Raw genomic sequence first — 18,323 nt, 5'->3', positions numbered from 1 at the left:
CGGCTGAATACAAATTGGCACATAGCAGGAGCCCACAAAGAAAACAAAGTAACACGGTTTAGTTGATGGCTGTGATTCACCTCAGGCGGAAACCTTGGAATAAATGGAGGTGTTACTCTGCATTTGGAAGGTTTATTGTTTTTTTTCTGTTGCTGCTGCACTTTCAGGCATTCCCAGCGACCAGAGTAGTGGGACCTCCTCTCCTCTGTGTGATAGCGGCCTGCACTTGAACTACCACCCTAACAACACGGTACTCTTATTTGACTGACTGATTCTGTAACCATGCAGCAGCCTCCCCATCACCAGAAAATTGTTTCCATGCAACTGTCACTGCTTGCTGATAACCACGAAGCACTGTCTTTATCTTTTGAGGAGGCTGAATCAGCTTTGGCTTCCTCTGCCTGCCTGTGCACCTGAGATGAGAGCAGCGGCAGGCTCTTGACATGTCGCTGTTTGAAATGTGCAAGGTGGGAAACGACAAGCTCTCCTAAATTGTCTTTCACACTTGTGCAGGACACGCTGTCCTGCTCATCCTGGCCCACGTCCCCTGGGCTTCGCTGGGAGAAGAGATGGGTGGACCTGCGCCTTATTCCTCTACTACACTCTCGGCTGTCGCAGCACATCCCAGGCTCTGATGTCTGTAGGTGAGCTGTGAGACTTCATTCTGAAGGGTCAGTGATGTCTTTTCTTGCTTGCAGAGCTAGTGTCTCCCTATTAGGCTCTACAGAACCGCAGAGCTGAGATCTCTTATCTTTTAAATGCTACCAGGTTTTCACATGGCCAAGACTCCTGCTCCATCTGTGAAAATGTGTTCAGCACGCATTTAGTATCCCCCTTTTCTGTACTGTGGGATAGACCTTTTGAATAGATGATCCTTGATATAATAAAGCATTAAGCTGTTAATAAATATAATTTCCGTTTGCTGCACTCTGGATGATAGCAACAGTAATTTTATGGATTGGCACTTAATGGACTACGCTTGTGGTTTGGCATGTTTTAGCCCATTAAATGAACACCGAATAAGAGTGACATAAGTTTTTTCATTAGACTTATTAAAGGATTTTTAGATTTACCCTAAAACAGAGTTAAGATTAAGGTGGACTTTAGACTTTAAGCCATATGGAGCTAGTACTGTATTTGCTTTATCATGATAGGAACAGTTCAGCATTTGTTTGTTGCTGAAAGTGACATACGAAGCTCCATATAGCTGTAATTGGACGTGCACAGCTAGAGCCCGGAGATTGTCATATAAAGACTAGAAGCAGTAGGAGAAGTTAACCTGGCTTTGTCTGAAGTTCACATATACAATTATCTCCTCCACTGCTCACAATGGATTTTTCCTAATCGCATTGAAAATGGAAAATAAGTCGTGATTTTAGGTGCATAGCTGAAATCCTGCACAGAGCATCTGTTTGCTGGCTATGTGTGGGTGTATTAGCTAAGCTAACAGTCTCCTGGCCCCAGCTCCATACACAATGCACAGCTATAGGAGTTATTGATGTTTTGATCCAGCCCTCAGCAAGAAAGCACATCATTATGTTTTCCCAAAATGTTCAACTCTTTCTTTAAGGATGCCATGTTTATGAAGTAGCTCCTAAAAGTAGCAATTTTCGGCAGCCACATTCAAATCTCATAGGAAAGGAAACGTTTTCAAAGAGCCCCCACCTGAGTTTTGCTGGAATGAAAAGGAATAATAGTCTATGGTGTCTTATAATACAGTGCCACTTGGCCAAGATGAAAATGAAAACATGTTGTAGAAATTAAATATTGCATGCAGTGTTACTATTCATTGCACATTTTTAGCTTCCTCTTTTGAAACACAGGGAAACTAATCGTTTTTGGGAAAGTTAGAAATCACTGCAACTACGTATGATCCGTTTGTAATTTGTTGCTAATGAGCTAATCTTCCCTGGGTCGTTTTATTTTCTAAATTCTTCCAGGAAAAATGCTTTCCAGGTTATAGCTGTGGATGGAGTTTGCAGCGGAGTCATTCAGTTTCCCACAGCTGAAGATTGCTTGGAGTGGCTTCAGGCAATAGCAAGCAACATTTCCAGTCTCACCAAGCACAATGTGAGTATGAAACAATAATACTTGTTAGCTTTGCCGCCTCTCGCCGTCCCCTGTGTAAAGCAATAAGATATTGCGTTGAGTTTTAATGCAACAGACATTCAATTTGCGGCTCGTCTAACAGTCCTCGTGCAAATGTCACAACATTAAGTAGACACATATTAATGTCTTTTTTACACTATGAGAAAAGTACACACTTATTTCTAACAGCCCGGGGTCAAAATAGCAGCATTCGCACTGTACCGCACTCACTCCCTCCAGCTAAACCCTATACCTGTATTATTGATAATTCATCACTATATATCATATAATAATGATACTGAGAGGCAGCAGGAAACTAAAAAATAATGATGCACTATTCTTTCATTCATAGTGAACATATTTTTCCTCCTCGACCACAGCTGAAAACGAAATGCGCTTCTGTGTTTCCAGATGAGTGATGGTGCTCAGCAGGGGAGTCAAATACAAATACCGCTAACAAGCTCCATCATGTGTGGTGGCGCAGACAAAATGCGTCTTATTTTGACACATTTATCAGCATATTTAGATCATTTTTTTTCCCATTTCCGTGCACTGAAGTACGGTGTAAGTTACATTTCTAGACGGTTATGGTCGGCTGTCAGTATGACGCAGTCGACATAAAGCAAGCAGCAGCAAAACCCCCAAATTTGTAATTAGCATCTGTCCATTGGTGTGACTGTGTGTGTGTGTGTTAGAGTGATGCCTGTGTGTGTGTGTGTGTGTGTGTGTGATTCTCTGGGGAATAATGGAGCCCTGGTTAATTGGAGTGGACAAAGTGAGGGATGTACTAAACATAACACCGGTGACTCACTGCCAGAATAGCCTCAACAATGGAGAGAGAATTTCTCACTTTGGCCTTGGCATTCACTGAGGTGTGTTACTGTGTGCGCTAGTAACCCAAACCAATGTAGGACCTGCTGAACAGAGAACAGATGTCTAAATGGAAATATTACTGGGTATGATTTGGGAGTGGCTGAAACATCGGTGATGTAAATTAATAATAGGTTTCTGTGTTTTGATTGAGTGTGAGTGGATTTCATTTTAAAGGATAGATCATCAGTCTCAGAGTCAGTGTTCTGAAGTTTCCTGTTCTCTGTTGCATAAACACAATGTTCACTGTAGTTTCAGGTTAACAGGGTCCACTTGTGTCTTCAACTATGTTTAAGTAATAAAAAGGGAAAAAATGGATGAGAGCTACTGTATATAGTCTTATATTAAAGGGTTCTGATGATGCGCTTGAGATTAATAACAGATTAGTGACAGTCTACCCAGTGCATTTACAGTATAATTCAGTAAGGAGAGATCAATAATGCACCAAATAGCATTTATTGAGTCACCACAGGTTCATTGGAACACGTAGGCCAGTCGCTGTAGCTGATAGGAAAAACCTTGGGGCTACATACTGATGGTGGTGAAATAAGTCAGAATAGGGAAGTTAGGTCAACACTCCCCAATCGCCCTTCGGAACAAAGTGATGATGGGAGGGGGTGGGTTGCATATACATAGGTGTAAAACTGAATATTTGAAGAAGGGTCTTTGCAAACAGATTAGCTAGAATTCCCCATTTAGGAGTCGTGGGGGAAAATGTTCTTCAATTAATTTTTGTTTCATATACATCATTTTATATTTTTACTCGTAACTTTTCATTACACATATCTCTGCTCATTTTCACTTTTTATTAATTTGTAATTATATGATGTGTTGATATGTTTTGTCTTTCTATTTCTTTGCATCCAATTGCTCTTTAGGGACAATTAAAGGCATTTATTGACTGATTGATGAGGCCACGGATGACTCCCAGAAAGACCTTTAAAACACGAGAAACTGTAAAACTAGAGAATATACTCGGGGCATTTGTATCATCAAATGTTCACCTGCTTTCAACAGTCATAATAAATATTCATAGATTGACCTTTTTAAGGAATGAAACAGAATGAGCTGCTCTTATTAAACCAGAATTCTTGCAAATGAGACGTACAAGCAGCGGACATAAATAGCACCAACATCTGAAAACATATGATAATAATGGGTCTAGTAAAGAGTAGGCTCACCCTTTGCTTCGATAAAGCGTCAGTCTTTTTTGGTTCACTGTCAGACACTTGAACCTGAGCCATTTGCAGTCAAATAATGCAGTCAAAAAAAAAAAAACGCCTCCAGTTCTCTGAGCGATTATGGAGGAGTGAATCCACTCTGTGCTTCACAAACTCCAATAAAGGTTCAGTGATGTTCGAGCCTGACTGGGGAGGCCATCCCCTGTTCATGAAAATGCTTCTGAATTTGTTTAGCAGGGTATTTCAAGGCATCATTGAAGGAAATATGAGAACATTATGAAGGGAAGCATTTGCTCCATTGGCCCTAATGACTCCCACTTGTCAGCTACACAGCAGAGCTGCACATATTGTAGGCTGAAAGGTTTCTTTGGCTTTTGCCAAATGTGATTTTGAATCAAATTAGATGAAGAAATCAGGTTAAAGTATGACTCATATCTAATGACTCATTACTTCTTTGTTTAGGTGTAATACTCCCTACATCAGTTTATGTGTCTTTATGCCTTGGCCTTGAATACAAGTAATTTCGGAATTGCAGCTATGCTTTTCAAATTCCCAGCTTTTTTCCAACCGATCTCAGGATGAACAGTTTCTGCTGAGACTCAAGCTCAAAGGTGCTGATTTAATTCTGTGGCAATTTCTGAGTCTGTACTTGAGTGAGATTTAGCAGCTCTACTGTTAAGCGTCTGTCTGTCCCTGTTGGCGAACTTTGACTCGGTGTCCATGTGTGGTACGTGCCACAAGTATTTCTGGAGCTCAGGTAGTCGCTTCATTTGTTGAACTGTAGGTGAGATTTTTGAAAGACTCACCAAAAGTCATGCTTTACTTGCAGGAATATGCACTTAATCAACCATCTGTGGATAAAATTAACATTTTCCACTTCCAGATGAAGTTATGTATCATTTTAACTAAGCTTAGTGTCATTTTCATTTTGTTTTAGTAATGGCCAGAGTTCACCTGGCAACATGATATTCTTGCTGTAAACTTAGAGAACTGTCTCCAAATTTCCCTTCTACAACTCTGTGGAGATGTTTCTCAAAAATGTTTAAATACCAAAGCAATAATAAAAAAAAGAAGCATGGTTCTTAAATTGTTACATTCATTGTGATACAACTCAAATTTAACCATGATAAAATAAACAATAAATATAAAACTGTACAAGATTAATTTGTGTTATTATTACAAAAGGTTACTTCTTATAAAGCAGAGGTGGATTTAATTCCTTTATTATAACTTTATTAGAGATGTGACAAAGGGTCCAGAGTTAATGTGGTTCATGGTCAGTGTCTTACCCCTAAAGCCCAGAGCTCACAGTCAATGGAAAGTGATGAATGATGCAGCGTTAAACACTGCAGCACAGTGAGAGTGGTAGAGATTATGGAGTTAGAGGATACGTTCACAAATTTGTCATCTGTCTTAAAACAATAGTCCATGTAAACATTTACACAGTTTTTAGTTTGCTGTTGTTATTTTTTTTTTTTGTTCATTTTGATTCAAATGACCTCACAAAGAAATATTTAGTAGGCTGATTATGAATATTAAGAGAGAAAATAACTTTCCCCTTTTTATGTCTTTTAGTGACAGGACATAACATTTTAAACTGTGTGACATTGGCATTGCATGGTGATGAGGATGATGATGCAGACGGGTGCAGCTCTGTTTATTCTTCACTCGTTTAACATAAAATTATGTGAGAAATTATGTCTTAATAATGTGCTCTCTGAGAATAACGGCAAGACTGAAGTGTACTGGCTAGTTAAAGATTAGTTTTTGATGCATTTTCAGTGTACTGTTAGTCTCAATACTCCATTAATTCAATAAAGGGAAAGCGTCCAATATAAAGATGGAAGTTTTATGCAGAAAAAGGTGCAACTTTGGCAGTTAACTTGTGAGAATCTAAACTGCTATTAGCATAGTAGCACTACAAAAAGCTCTGAATACATTTTCGATTACGTAAACATTTAGAGAGATGCATTAATGTTGTACAGTAATTAAAGTTGTCACATAAAAATGGTAAAGAAAGTTCACATTTTTTGAAATAGAACTATTGCACCAGAGCCTACATTTGTACTTGAGTGTGTGTTTGTTGTCACTTTTGGACAGAGTGAAAGGATTTGCTTTAAATTTTAAAGAACTAACCCCCACAGCCTTCTCTAATTTGTGTCAGAGGCGGGTTAGACCTGCAGTTACTGTGATCGGTCACAACAGCCCCCGGCTACATCTGAACAAACCCACTGTCACTGCTGTGAACCCAGCTCACATCTTCACAGTTTTCCTTTCAGTTCCTCCACTGAAAAAACATAACACCAAAAAAACCAAAAACAAACCTCTTGTTTTCTCCCTCGGCTCAAACTTGAGCAGCATCTCACAACAAGCTGCTGTGACTTGTTCTCTCCTCCATAGGAGGACGCGGAGCTGGTGCGGACAGCTTAATTTGGTGTTCAGCTCCTCAGAAGTTATATTGATGGTATAGCGTGGATTAGGAGCAAGTGATACCTGTGATCTGAGCACAATGTGTTCATTTAAAGCCTGACTGCTCTCTCAGCCGTTTCCCTTCTTTTCCCTGAAAGAATGGATTTTTTTCAATGGATTTTTTTTTTAAGAACAGACCCGGGTCTCTGACTCTATCTCATTTTGTAATTTGCATGCATTGAATAAATAAAGTGGGTGTGGTATCCCTTCAGTGCTGTAGTTAACATGTTAGCATCAGTACTCTGATTGTGAAGCCCTACAGGGGCCTGCAAATATTTTTAAATTCTGCCAGTAATTGGCGGCTGATTGTTAGCAGGAGATCTTTTAATGAGTCACTGGTGTTCTTGTTAAATTTAACAGGTGAAGAAGATTAACCGAAATTTTCCAGTTAACCAGCAGGTAAGTGCTTGTGTTCATTCTGCCGCCGAGCTCCTGCTGCTTGTTTAGATTTTCTCTCTGGCTAAGCTGACATTAATTTGTGTATTTTACCTTTATCTTAAAAACCCTAAGCAGATCTTAACCAAATCAGTCAGAGAAAGGACTCAGTTCTATCTTACAAGCTATTGCAACACATGGAGAGATTTTGCATCATTAAAGTCAATCTGCTGAGAGATCATCAGAAAACAACTTAAGTGCCTTCAGTCATGTAACACTCAGTGTCGTCTCGCAGTCTAAACATGGCCGTTTCTTACTCACTCATTCTGGTTTGGGCTTTTTAAAAGATTTTAATGTGTGAATTCACCTGACAGTTCATTCAAGAAATGTTAAAGCATCAGACATGACTTCTTGTTCCGAAGCTTCCCCATCCATCGAAAAAGTCCAAACAGAAAAACCTTTTTTTTTATGTGTGGTGTAATCATCTTGTCTTTAATCCGTAGTGATAGAATTAAAAATTATTTCTGTTTTCTCTTCACCTTATTTTTCACTTTATGTTTTCTTCCTGCATGTTGAAGTGGACAATAAACGCCATGAAACACTTATAAATGTATCTGTCACTTGAGTTGACCTCCCCGACCCACCACTTAACACACGGCGACTTGTGTGAACACTGGGAGTTGTGAGCAGATAAACATTGCAAATGTGATTTGAACAGGTGTTTTTTCTCCTTTTTGTCCCATGGTACATAATCAGATTAAGAGTAAAAAAAATTGCTTTACAATATATATGTAATGTGACATGAACAAATCCAAATTGCTCCTGAATATCTTAAACATTCATGGTTAATTATTTTTTTGAAAATAGTTGTTTTTGAGAATAAAAGTATTTATCAATAATTAAGTGAAATAAAATAAATTATTGATATTGCATTTACGCATTTTATAGCATATTTATATCTCATACTAAAAACTTGATTTGATCAGTTTTTATATTGTTATTGAAGTTTGTCTGTTTATCAATTATGGAGGATTCACAGTTTAAATGTTTAAATTTAATATTTAAAAATGTTTTCTTCTGTGCTTAAAATGTCATTATAATGTGTTGAATGAATATTTATTATTATTATTATTATGAATATACACAGACTGATCCTACATTTAGATTTAAATATATACGGGTGTAAGAAACCATTGTGGGTGATGCTCCAATCCAACATACAGGACTGATGAATATTACTGGATTTGTATTTTTTTCCAGTGAAGTACTTTGATTTGAAAAAATACTTGTCTAATGAATGAAATCCCTTAAATAGTTGGTCGCAAACCTCAAGTAATAGCAATAATCCTGGTTTCCAAGTGTTAACTAAGAGTTCAATACTAACCCTAACCCGATCCCCAAAGTGTTCTAGCCTGCAGTGTCTTTATGGACCAAGTAAAGCAAACAAAAAACTGCTGTCCTCTACCTGACTGCTATTTTGCAGAGTTTCCTGCAGCTAATAAAATGATAAACAGTCAATACAAAATAAGCCTTTTAACAAAAATCACAATTCACACGAAGTAATAAAGTGATATTTTACTGAGCCACAGTAAGATCTTAACACCTGACTCCCCAGTCTCTGCTCTGCTATCTGCATGTCCCATTTTAAAATTAATCATGACATTCAGAGACAATGGCCTTTCTCTCTGGCTGCATCTTCACATTGACTAAACCTGCTGTGGCTTTCCTCTCTGGGTTAACAGCAGTTTCCAACATTATTTGGGGTGAGAATTTATCCTAAACTCTCTTTAAATAGAAAACTAGCGAAGCTCTTACTGATTTGTTGAAAACATAAAGGTTTCATGAGACCTACTTCTCATTCCTCAATGTCACAGACACTCTGTCATGGCAAAAATGACAACTACATAAAACACAAGCATTAAAATGTAATAATACTTGATTTTCCTTCAGACACTTAGCTGGACTGAGTAGAAATAGAAAGCAGTGTCTGTCTTAGACATGAATATAAACATTACAAAGTGCTATTGGTTTCTAAATATTATGTCTGATACTAATTAAATTCAGTATTACAGTAGAAAGTCATGTGTCAGGTTGAACGGGCAATAAGGGTTTTTATTTTCAGATTTAAATAATTTGGACATAAAAACTTTCTATGGAATATGTCTTCAAATCTGTAATTTACTAATCATTGTAGAAATGATCTGTAGAAATGAACCTAGAAACAAAACTTATCTTACTGTGGTAAAGGTCAATGCCTCCTGTGACCCACACTCACTGAGCACCACCAGCAGCTGTACAGAAATATTTGCTTGCAAAAAGTTTTTTAGTTGGCTCTTCTCAGACAAGATCAGCTTTTTCTGTTTGATTGGTAACTCATGCTGCATTCTTATTTATTGTCACGTGACTAATACTGGAAGGGTTCTGCAGAGCATCGCGAAACATAGTAGTCGTCAGAAGAAGACATTGGAGCAGTGAGAGAAAGGGAGCAGAGTGGATTTGGAGCCTCACAGGAGCTTTAGTTGCATATTGTAACTTCAATGTAACAAAAGTAGAAATACTCACAGAAATACTAACAGAAATACTCACACAATGACCCATTTTTGGGATTTTGTAGAAACCACAACTGAGACATAAAAAAATAGATTATTTTCACACTTAATGTAATGGAGTAAAAGTATAAATTTATGTAAAATGACAAAGTATCTCAACATTGTGCTTAAGTATAGTCCTTGATAAACTAGTACTTACTAGTTACTCTTAATAAAGACCCTGTAAAAGCTGTTGTGCGCATGGTTTTAAACAATCTTTTGAGTTTGACATAACATAAAATTCTCCTCAACTTGATTTATTCATTTTCATACCCTTTGATAGATTATCTACATGGGCTGGGTCGACGAGAAGGAGCAGGACTCAGTTCAGGACCGAATGTATTCACCAAAGTTCCTCGCTTTGAGAGGCTCCTCACTCTTCAAGTTTTCAGCACCTCCTGTAAGATTGATCCGTCTTTATTTTAACTTCCTGTCCCATAACTGATGTTGTTCTTCTCTACGGTGGGATTTTTTCACTTGATGTTAATGTGTTGTACACGGAGAGGATGCTTTCCTGCTGGAAATAAGGAAACAGTTCAATCATAATCATGTGCTGCATTGATCTTCCTCCCGATTGATGATGATCATTTATCTGTTTACACTCTGCCAGCGACTGGAGTGATTATGACAAGGGGGATAAGCTGTCGATGGTTGTGAAGATGGGAAAAGATTGATAGATAACTGAAATTGCCTGCTCGACTTGCATGTGACGATGTAAATGGAATATGCTAATGTGATGGTTGCTCGGATAGAAGAACCTGCTTGTTCAACATTGAGACAAGATTTTAAAACTCTGACGACCAGTAACCTGTGAGAAATAATTCCCCTCCAGTGGCAAGATGACAGCTTTGAATTCATTCATTAATAATGACTGTGCTATCCCTTCCCCTAAACAGTGATTCTCCAACCCAAGGAACTGCAACTAGTTATTCCGCGTGTTAAAGCTGTGGATGTTTTAAAGCCGTTCACTAAATATTTCTCAGTGGTTGCTCACAGTACTGCAGCAGAAACATTTCCCTGTGGCCCTAGAAGCATTTCTCCACTCCACTAATGAGAAAAGAGGTGTCTGTAAAACTGTTGACAGGACACCACCAACTGCAAACAAGTTCCGTCTTCACTCTTTCTATTGGGAAGCTTTAGTGCTTGAACCTCTTACACTGCTAAAACCATTATCATGTATTATAATGGGACATCTATGGGGAAACTGGGAACGTGCCACACAACACCAAAACCTTTAAGGACCCAAGTCACTAATCACTGTTTTTGAATCGGGATCCATGGTTCATCCGTGGTTGAAGAATGGATGACTATGTGGTAAAAGCAGTAGTTCAAAATACGACCTCCCCAAAACCAATAACACAAAGGCAAAAGTGCAGGGAGTGGATTAACAGATGTAGGTTGGTGAGTGGAATCTGTCACAGCCCGAAGGCAGAGACACTCCCTTCCTTTAGAGACTGTAAAGCTTTTATATCTGATACAAACATTAGTGAATGTTGCATTGTAGGTATTTGTGTGTGTGATGAACACAGAACTCTAGCTGTAAACATACAACAATATTGGTTTGCAAGAAAGCCTTAACTTTCTAAATGCGCTATTCTGCAAACAAACCACTAAAAGTCAACAATATATTTGTGACATTTCCAGGTGACAACATGGGACTGGACCAGAGCAGAGAAAAGCTTTACTGTGTATGAGATAATGTGCAAGATTTTAAAGGTAAGGCAGCTGCTTTGATTGCATTTCTTTCATTTAGAGAAGCAAACTTCACAGTGAACACACTGAGAGAATATAAATCAGAAAGCGGAATATGACATATGCTCTTAAAGAACTTACTTATTTATTCAAATGTGTTCTTCAGTCTCACAGACACACTTAAGGTTCAGACAAAGGGGACGCACTTAAGAAGCTAGGTGAGACGATGCTTAGTCTATATTGTTTTAACATTATTGTGCTTAGACTTTTTGGCTTTATTAGCTTAGCTTAGTTTCTTTTCTTTTTTTTTACTGAGAGAGACAGAGCGAACAGGAGAGACAGAATCCTCTAATGAGGCTGCTGATTAGAACTGTTTCCTGTCCTGACCTTGCCTGGCTGTGTGTGTTGGTGCAAAGGACAGTGTATATGTCACAACGGTAGAGAGTTTGCTTTAGGTGCTGTTGCTCGGAGCAACTTTTGTTGTAGCAACTGCACAGAAATAACAGCTTAAGGCTTAAAATGTATATCGACTATTGAGTTAAACCCTCCCCAGTCAACAGATGCATTTGCCTCTGCTTCAAAATTTAAACATTCATGTGGAAAAAGCAAGAACTCTGCTGGAGTAGTCTGTGTTGATTTATTAACATGATTAATCCTGACATGACATGTCCACAGCTGCTCTACACTTTTTGAAGTTTCTCCTTCTGAAGGCAGCAGGGTTCATGCACCAGAGACCAGTGTGATTACACATGACAATTTGCTATAATTATCTTGATTAAATCACATGCAAATGACAAAAGATGATACAAATGCATCTCTCTCACACACACACACACACACACACACACAGACACACATACACAGACACACACCTCTACATCAGAACTCTCTATTCTCTGTTATCCTGTGGACATCAGATGTCCGATGCTCATTAATTGTGTGTGTCCTGACCTTATTTCCAGCTTTCTTGACTTTTTCAGTTCCTCTTTTATTCTTGAAATACCTTATGGTGCAATTACTGCTCTATGAAACGACACCCTTTATGAGTTCACATTATTTTGTTCATTCTCTGTAGGTCCCAGGTCACTTTGGATTTTCAGCGTGCGATTCCTTATTTTGTCACTCATTATGGTTCATTTTATTCATATGAATTCACATATTTAACCACATGTTACCTATTGTATGTACTGGTTCATTGTACTTGTTTAAAGCTATAAAAAAGACACATTATAGCAAAACATTGTTAGGGGTTAAATATAAACCATAATCACTATAGATTGAAAGACACTTCCAGGAAACATGCACTGCTGTTGCTTTGTCTTATTTCCACATCACTCTGCCCATCTGATCAGCATGGCAGTTGTACTGTCCTATCTTAGGAAAATGACCTTCTGGACAAGAGGAAGCACTGCTTCAGTGTCCAGACAGAATGCGGGGAGGACATGTTCTTCAGCGTGGAGCTGGAGTGTGAGCTGCTGATTTGGGAAAAGGCTTTTCAGATGGCCACTTTCCTGGAGGTGGAGAGAATACAGGTCTGCCCCTCAGCAGTAGGCAACATGCAGCGAATTGTCATGATGTCATTCTAACATGCGGTATTTTCTCAGTCATTTTAGAACTAAGAATGAAAATACTCATTTGACACTTTCAGCAGCGTCAGAGAGGCTGTTGCGTCCTTGCGGGTAACATCTCGTTTTGCTTTTCTGCAGTGTAAAACCTACGCCTGTATCATGGAGAGTCACCTTATGGGACTTACAGTTGACTTCAGTATGGGCTTCGTGTGCTTTGATGCTGCTTCAAAGGTGAGTATGGAACAGTCCTTTAGCATCAAAAAAATTATGGAAAACAGATCCTTTCCCGGGTGATTTCAGACAACAGTGAAATATCGCAATGTCTCAGCTTCTATCTCTCTCTCTCTTTCTCTCTTTTCCTTTTTTTTTTTTTTTGGTGCTGTTAACTTATTCTGCTCTGTGTGCATTTTGGGAATATGAGCACATTTGTTTTGACGGCTGGTTCCCCCCAGCCCAAACCTCTCACTCCTGCCTGGAGTTCATCTTGGCCTTTCCCCAACTCTGAGAGCCATGCAGACTTCTCCACTGGTGCACATTATGTGGATGAACAGGACACAAGCGCTGCCATATTGTTCTCTAAGATTTTGGCCCCAGTTACTGCAATGAGATGCAGCAATGTCCCCCAAGGATGATAAAAGCGTTGCCAGCTTATTGTTTACAGAAAGAAATGCTAAAAATACAGTCCATAGTATGTAAACTACAATGGCAGACAGTGCACTGCATGCAATTACTCCATAATTAATAGCTGCTACTGGCAAATTTCAAAACCAATTTAAAAAATGTGTTTCAAACAAAGGCAGCACAAATATAACAACAAACTGAGTTGTAATCTGCTGTCTTAGGACCAAGTGACATGTTCCATAGTTCTAGTTTTTTGCCCATTAAAGCAGTTTAAAGCACTACATTTTTAAATAAATCTCAATTGGAGCTTGCTGACAGAACCGAGACGTCAATTGCACAATGATTTATAACATAAAGTATGAAGCTCTGAAGGTTTAAATTAGCTACCTGTGAGTAAGTCTGAGTGCAGAGACAGACTACAGCACCCGAGAGACCTGATGGATGCACTGTATAAAGCACTTGGTTCCATCTAATAAATAAAAAAGTGTGAACAGCAGCATTCTTATATATAGAATGATGGGTGTGCATGGAACAAATGAGCTAATCTGTCAGGAGTCAGGACAGGGTTAGAGCCAGCTGTTGCTTTAATTTTAAGCTTTATTATATTACCAGAAAAACAAACCCAGCAGAGAAACAGCAAGCGAATATAACAAGGTTAACATGAACCTGACAGTCGGCATTTACAGTTAAAGGGTCTGGAAATTGGTTCTTCGTAGGAAAGTGTTTTTATAATCTACAATGTAATGTACAGGTTCTTATTCCACAGCGTCAGAAATTGCCGCGTCCTCAGACGTCAAATTCTGCTGATTTTATACCCCTTAGCACATGACATTGATTATCAAAAAAAAAAGGGTTAAGTAAGAAAATTCAGGCTAATGTTACTTTAATAAACAACTACAGTCAGGGTTAGACACCAAAACCTCATGGTAAAGCTAAGTTAGAAAACAAATTACATAAACACAATAAAACACAAATGTGCTTACTTCGTATATTAACCACGTGCAACACATTGTTACATGTGATTGGGTCTCATGTATATTTAAGATTCACTGTATATACGCATATATATGTATTAAGAAAAATATTTAAAAAACAAGAAAAAAGCATTTCCTGATACTGAGTGAAATCTAGTTAGAAAGCAGAAAAGTCAAAACACTAAAAAGTAATGAACAAATAATTGAAACGGGTGCTCTGGGTGCTGGTAATATGATTTTATAACATAGTTATATGCAAACTTTATAAAAATAAAAAAGAGAGAAAAACCAAAACATCCAATAGTTGGAGGATCACTGTGCCTTGCATACAAATGTTTTTGGAACAATATTCACTTCATATGAATAATAGCATTTAATAGCATCCAGTTCAGCGAACGCATTAATTGTTGATGCAGGGGAACTTTACTGGTCTGATTGTGCTTTGGAGATACCACACAATAAAACAGTAGAAACTAGAGGAAACTATATTATGAATTATTGATAATATGACTTTGACACATAGAAACTCAAGCACATATTCACATATACATTATGAGAAAATAAAGTAGCACAGACTTCTCCATACGGGACATTATACAGTTCTAGGTGTTTGTGACTGACAGGAAGGAGCTGGTGGTGACATCACATGTATCAATAGTAGGCGAACATACAGGTTTTTAAATGCAAAGTAGGAGATGTGGCACTTGTCCTGTTTAGACTCTGATAAGTCAAAAACAAAATTAGTATCACAATAATGCTTTTGTGTTAATGTTAAACATTATATCTTATTAGCTTTAAAATGATAGTGGAAAAGACAAGTCCTTCAGTTTCCTGACAAAATTCAAATTCACCAAGTTTGGAGATACTGTAGGTGGTTTTCACTAAACAAAATAAGCATGAAAGTGCTATCGGAGAGTAGCTGTCGAACAAATGTGCTGGAGAAAAATGGGTAATATTTTCTTCTTGAAAGTATTGCAGTGTAATTGTGCACACAATAAAACTCATCACCACTGTTAATTCATCAGATTGGTTTTACAGTAGTTATTAGAGTCGGCACAGCCTTGCAGGTCCTGAACAAATACATATTCATGCGCAAAGCGTGGCCAGCTGTCGACCTGAGGAGTTAGTCTGGAAACTGACTGTCGCCTGGCTCACTGTGCGGTTTTGTTTATTCGCTTCAACACTAATTGAATCACTGAAGTGCTGCTATTTCAGGTGAAATTGCTGCGGCTTGTTAAATTTCCCATATGGCAAAAATAACAAGTTTATATCTACAAACAACCACATCCGGTTGATCTGCTGACGTGCCCCATTTCTCACTGGATCCATGTGGATTTAAACTTTAAATATTCATGCAAAAGTGACACAAGAAAGAAACTGCAAATTAGATTGCATGAAATAAAGATGTATAGTTGTGTTGCTGTTATATTGTTAAGACTAGTATGATCATTGTCATTTCTATACCTCAGGCAGTTCTGTGGAGATACAAGTTCTCCCAACTAAAAGGGTCTTCTGATGATGGAAAAAGCAAGATCAAGTTTTTATTTCAAAATCAAGAGTCCAAATCTATTGAAGCAAAGGTAATCAACCTGGACAAATGTTTAATGCAGCATGTGGAAAAAAAAACATTATTTATTGCCCGAGTGATAAAGTTCAGGGAAATAAATACTTCATAATTTTTGGTTCTTTTCAGGAGCTGGAGTTCTCAAACCTCTTCGCAGTGCTTCACTGTATTCACGCTTTTTTTGCTGCCAAAGTCGCTTGCCTGGATCCAATGTTTGTGGAGAGCCATGGCAGTGCGACCACTGCTGGAATTCCTTCTCTTTCCAGTATCTCATGTAATTCACAGACACCAAAACTAAAATATGCCACTTGACAGGCGCTGCTCTCTCCAGTCACTTTTTCAAATGACGCTGGACTATGTCGTGACTATGGCCTAGAGCTGTGTATATGGGAGCTGGGTTAAGTTTGGACATTCATGATATTCCGGAGTTCACGTGTACACAGGCGTGGAATAAGAGACTTATTAATATCACTGAAGATGCACCGCATTACTATAATTGTGGACAAAACCCCTACTTTGAACAATTCACAGAAAGACTCTATGGACACAAACTGTGCATTTGAAAAGTTTTTTTAAGCAAATTTGTCCTTCTCCTGACTCTCGGACACCCTATAATTGATAAATGACAAAGAAAAGTTCTTTTCCCAAGACACTCTGCTTTTCTATGTCATTCTACTGAAGATTTGGAGTTGAAGCAAAACATTTTTTTCCACTTTAGACGATACATCTCTGCACAGTCCTGTTAGGATATTGATGGTCACTGGAGTTGATGATGTTGATGTTGCTTTGTGTGTTTTTATGTTTGTGTGTTTACATTCACAATTCAGTTAACAGTAAAACTGATTTGCCACTGATACGCAGTGTGATCAATCCAAATGGAAGTTAAACGATAACATCGATCTGATCGTGTTTGTTGGCAGTAGAATTGGATGGTTTTTGATGGTGGGTGTACAAACTTACTCAGTAACCTCATTGTTTTTCTCTGTATGTGCTGTGCACCCACATACTGTATGAGGTCAGGGCGTAGTCACTTCCCCAGTGGACACAAAGGCTTTATGAAAGTGTAGTTCTTACAGTATGGATACAAAAATGACCCTCTGATGACCAACATCAGCGTCCACACAAGCATAATCTGACAAAAGTTACTCTAAATATGATTAAGAACCACGTTCCATGATGTTTGAACTCGATTATGTAAATAAACACTGACATTCAAATGAACTCAAAGAATTATGGTGAGGGGATTACTTGTGGGGATTACGGTATTTGTTAATTTGATGTGCACCAGAGATGAGTAGGTAGACAGCTCACAACCTCGTGTTCTCTGCCGCATTAACTTTACAGTGTGGACCAATTTAGATTATGAAATAACCTTCGATGTATTTTTGGACTACAATCTTTTCTTGACTTTGTCGTGTAAATATGAAAAAGGACAAATGAGAAAAATACAGCGAGGACAATAGAGAAATGTAGCATCACGGCCTCCAAAGGTTTGAGATGCCCCTTTAAACTTCACTCTGCGTTTATAAGTGTTTATAATTGCATCAGAGTGACAGACAAATAAAGTATTATATTCAAAAAGAGTTTAGGTCAATTAGCATAATTAATCATGCTCTTACCTTCCATTTACAAAGTAGAGTCCCAACACAAGAGGCCCAGGGGTAAGTAAACTCTAGAGGATAGCAAATGAAATGGGGTCAGTAAAGTGCTCGTGCTGTTTGAGCCTGTTAAGCTGACATGAGTGTCTGAGGGAACTAATGGTGGTGCAGTCTATGCAAAGAAAGTCTGAGTGATGCTTTTGTGCTTTAAAATTATCTTGGTCGCAGAAACCCTTATAAGACAGGATGTAGAGAGTGAGTTTTATTTTTTGCAGATGTTTTATTAACAAATACATATGCTGTGTAATAAATTAATAAATGAGAGCTTTTATAACATGACTCCCTTGTGACTGGCTTCATTTTTCACTGATCCTTTACATTAAGCTCAGTTTACTTATTATCATATTATATCATATTATAATTTACGTGTTTTGATTGGATGATTTCGGTTTTTAAACTATGTGCTATTGTAGCCATTTGCACAAAAAAACCAAATGTATGTACAGAACAAGCCTTTACTCAAACTTAAATTATACTTTACACTTATAGCAGTTCAACATGTTGGAAAATATGCTTCAAAATTGAAGTTACCACCAATTCTTAGATTTTATGTTTATTTTTTAAATTACATTACCTTATTGCCTCACGGAGTTAAATTTAGCGTAAAGTCTGGAAGCACAAGGAAACATCCTGCATGGCTTAGTCTGAGAGTTACAAAATACATCTAAGTCAACG

At 38.1% G+C, this 18,323-nt stretch overlaps 1 protein-coding gene across 9 annotated transcripts in view; it reads left to right on the top strand.

The window, feature by feature from the left end:
- The window catches only part of sntg1 (syntrophin, gamma 1), a 37,783-nt gene extending 19,856 nt beyond the window's left edge, over positions 1 to 17,927 (top strand). For 7 of the 9 annotated variants that reach the window (XM_067529083.1, XM_067529086.1, XM_067529085.1 and 4 more), the window contains 10 exons: positions 168 to 250; positions 514 to 644; positions 1,941 to 2,070; positions 6,969 to 7,007; positions 9,855 to 9,971; positions 11,216 to 11,287; positions 12,643 to 12,795; positions 12,970 to 13,062; positions 15,896 to 16,006; positions 16,120 to 17,927. In XM_067529083.1, the coding sequence (XP_067385184.1) occupies positions 168 to 250; positions 514 to 644; positions 1,941 to 2,070; positions 6,969 to 7,007; positions 9,855 to 9,971; positions 11,216 to 11,287; positions 12,643 to 12,795; positions 12,970 to 13,062; positions 15,896 to 16,006; positions 16,120 to 16,302 (1,112 nt within the window). In that variant the 3' untranslated portion in view covers positions 16,303 to 17,927. The remainder of the gene's footprint in view (positions 1 to 167; positions 251 to 513; positions 645 to 1,940; positions 2,071 to 6,968; positions 7,008 to 9,854; positions 9,972 to 11,215; positions 11,288 to 12,642; positions 12,796 to 12,969; positions 13,063 to 15,895; positions 16,007 to 16,119) is intronic. The other 2 variants (XR_010916461.1, XM_067529082.1) reach the window with 2 other exon arrangements.
- Positions 17,928 to 18,323: the final 396 nt, after the last annotated feature.

The sequence above is a fragment of the Channa argus genome, chromosome 14 (genome assembly GCF_033026475.1).
Source record: "Channa argus isolate prfri chromosome 14, Channa argus male v1.0, whole genome shotgun sequence".
Lineage (NCBI taxonomy): Eukaryota > Metazoa > Chordata > Actinopteri > Anabantiformes > Channidae > Channa > Channa argus.
Note: the sequence above shows the minus strand (reverse complement) of the source record. Positions and strands in the feature narration are given on the sequence as shown.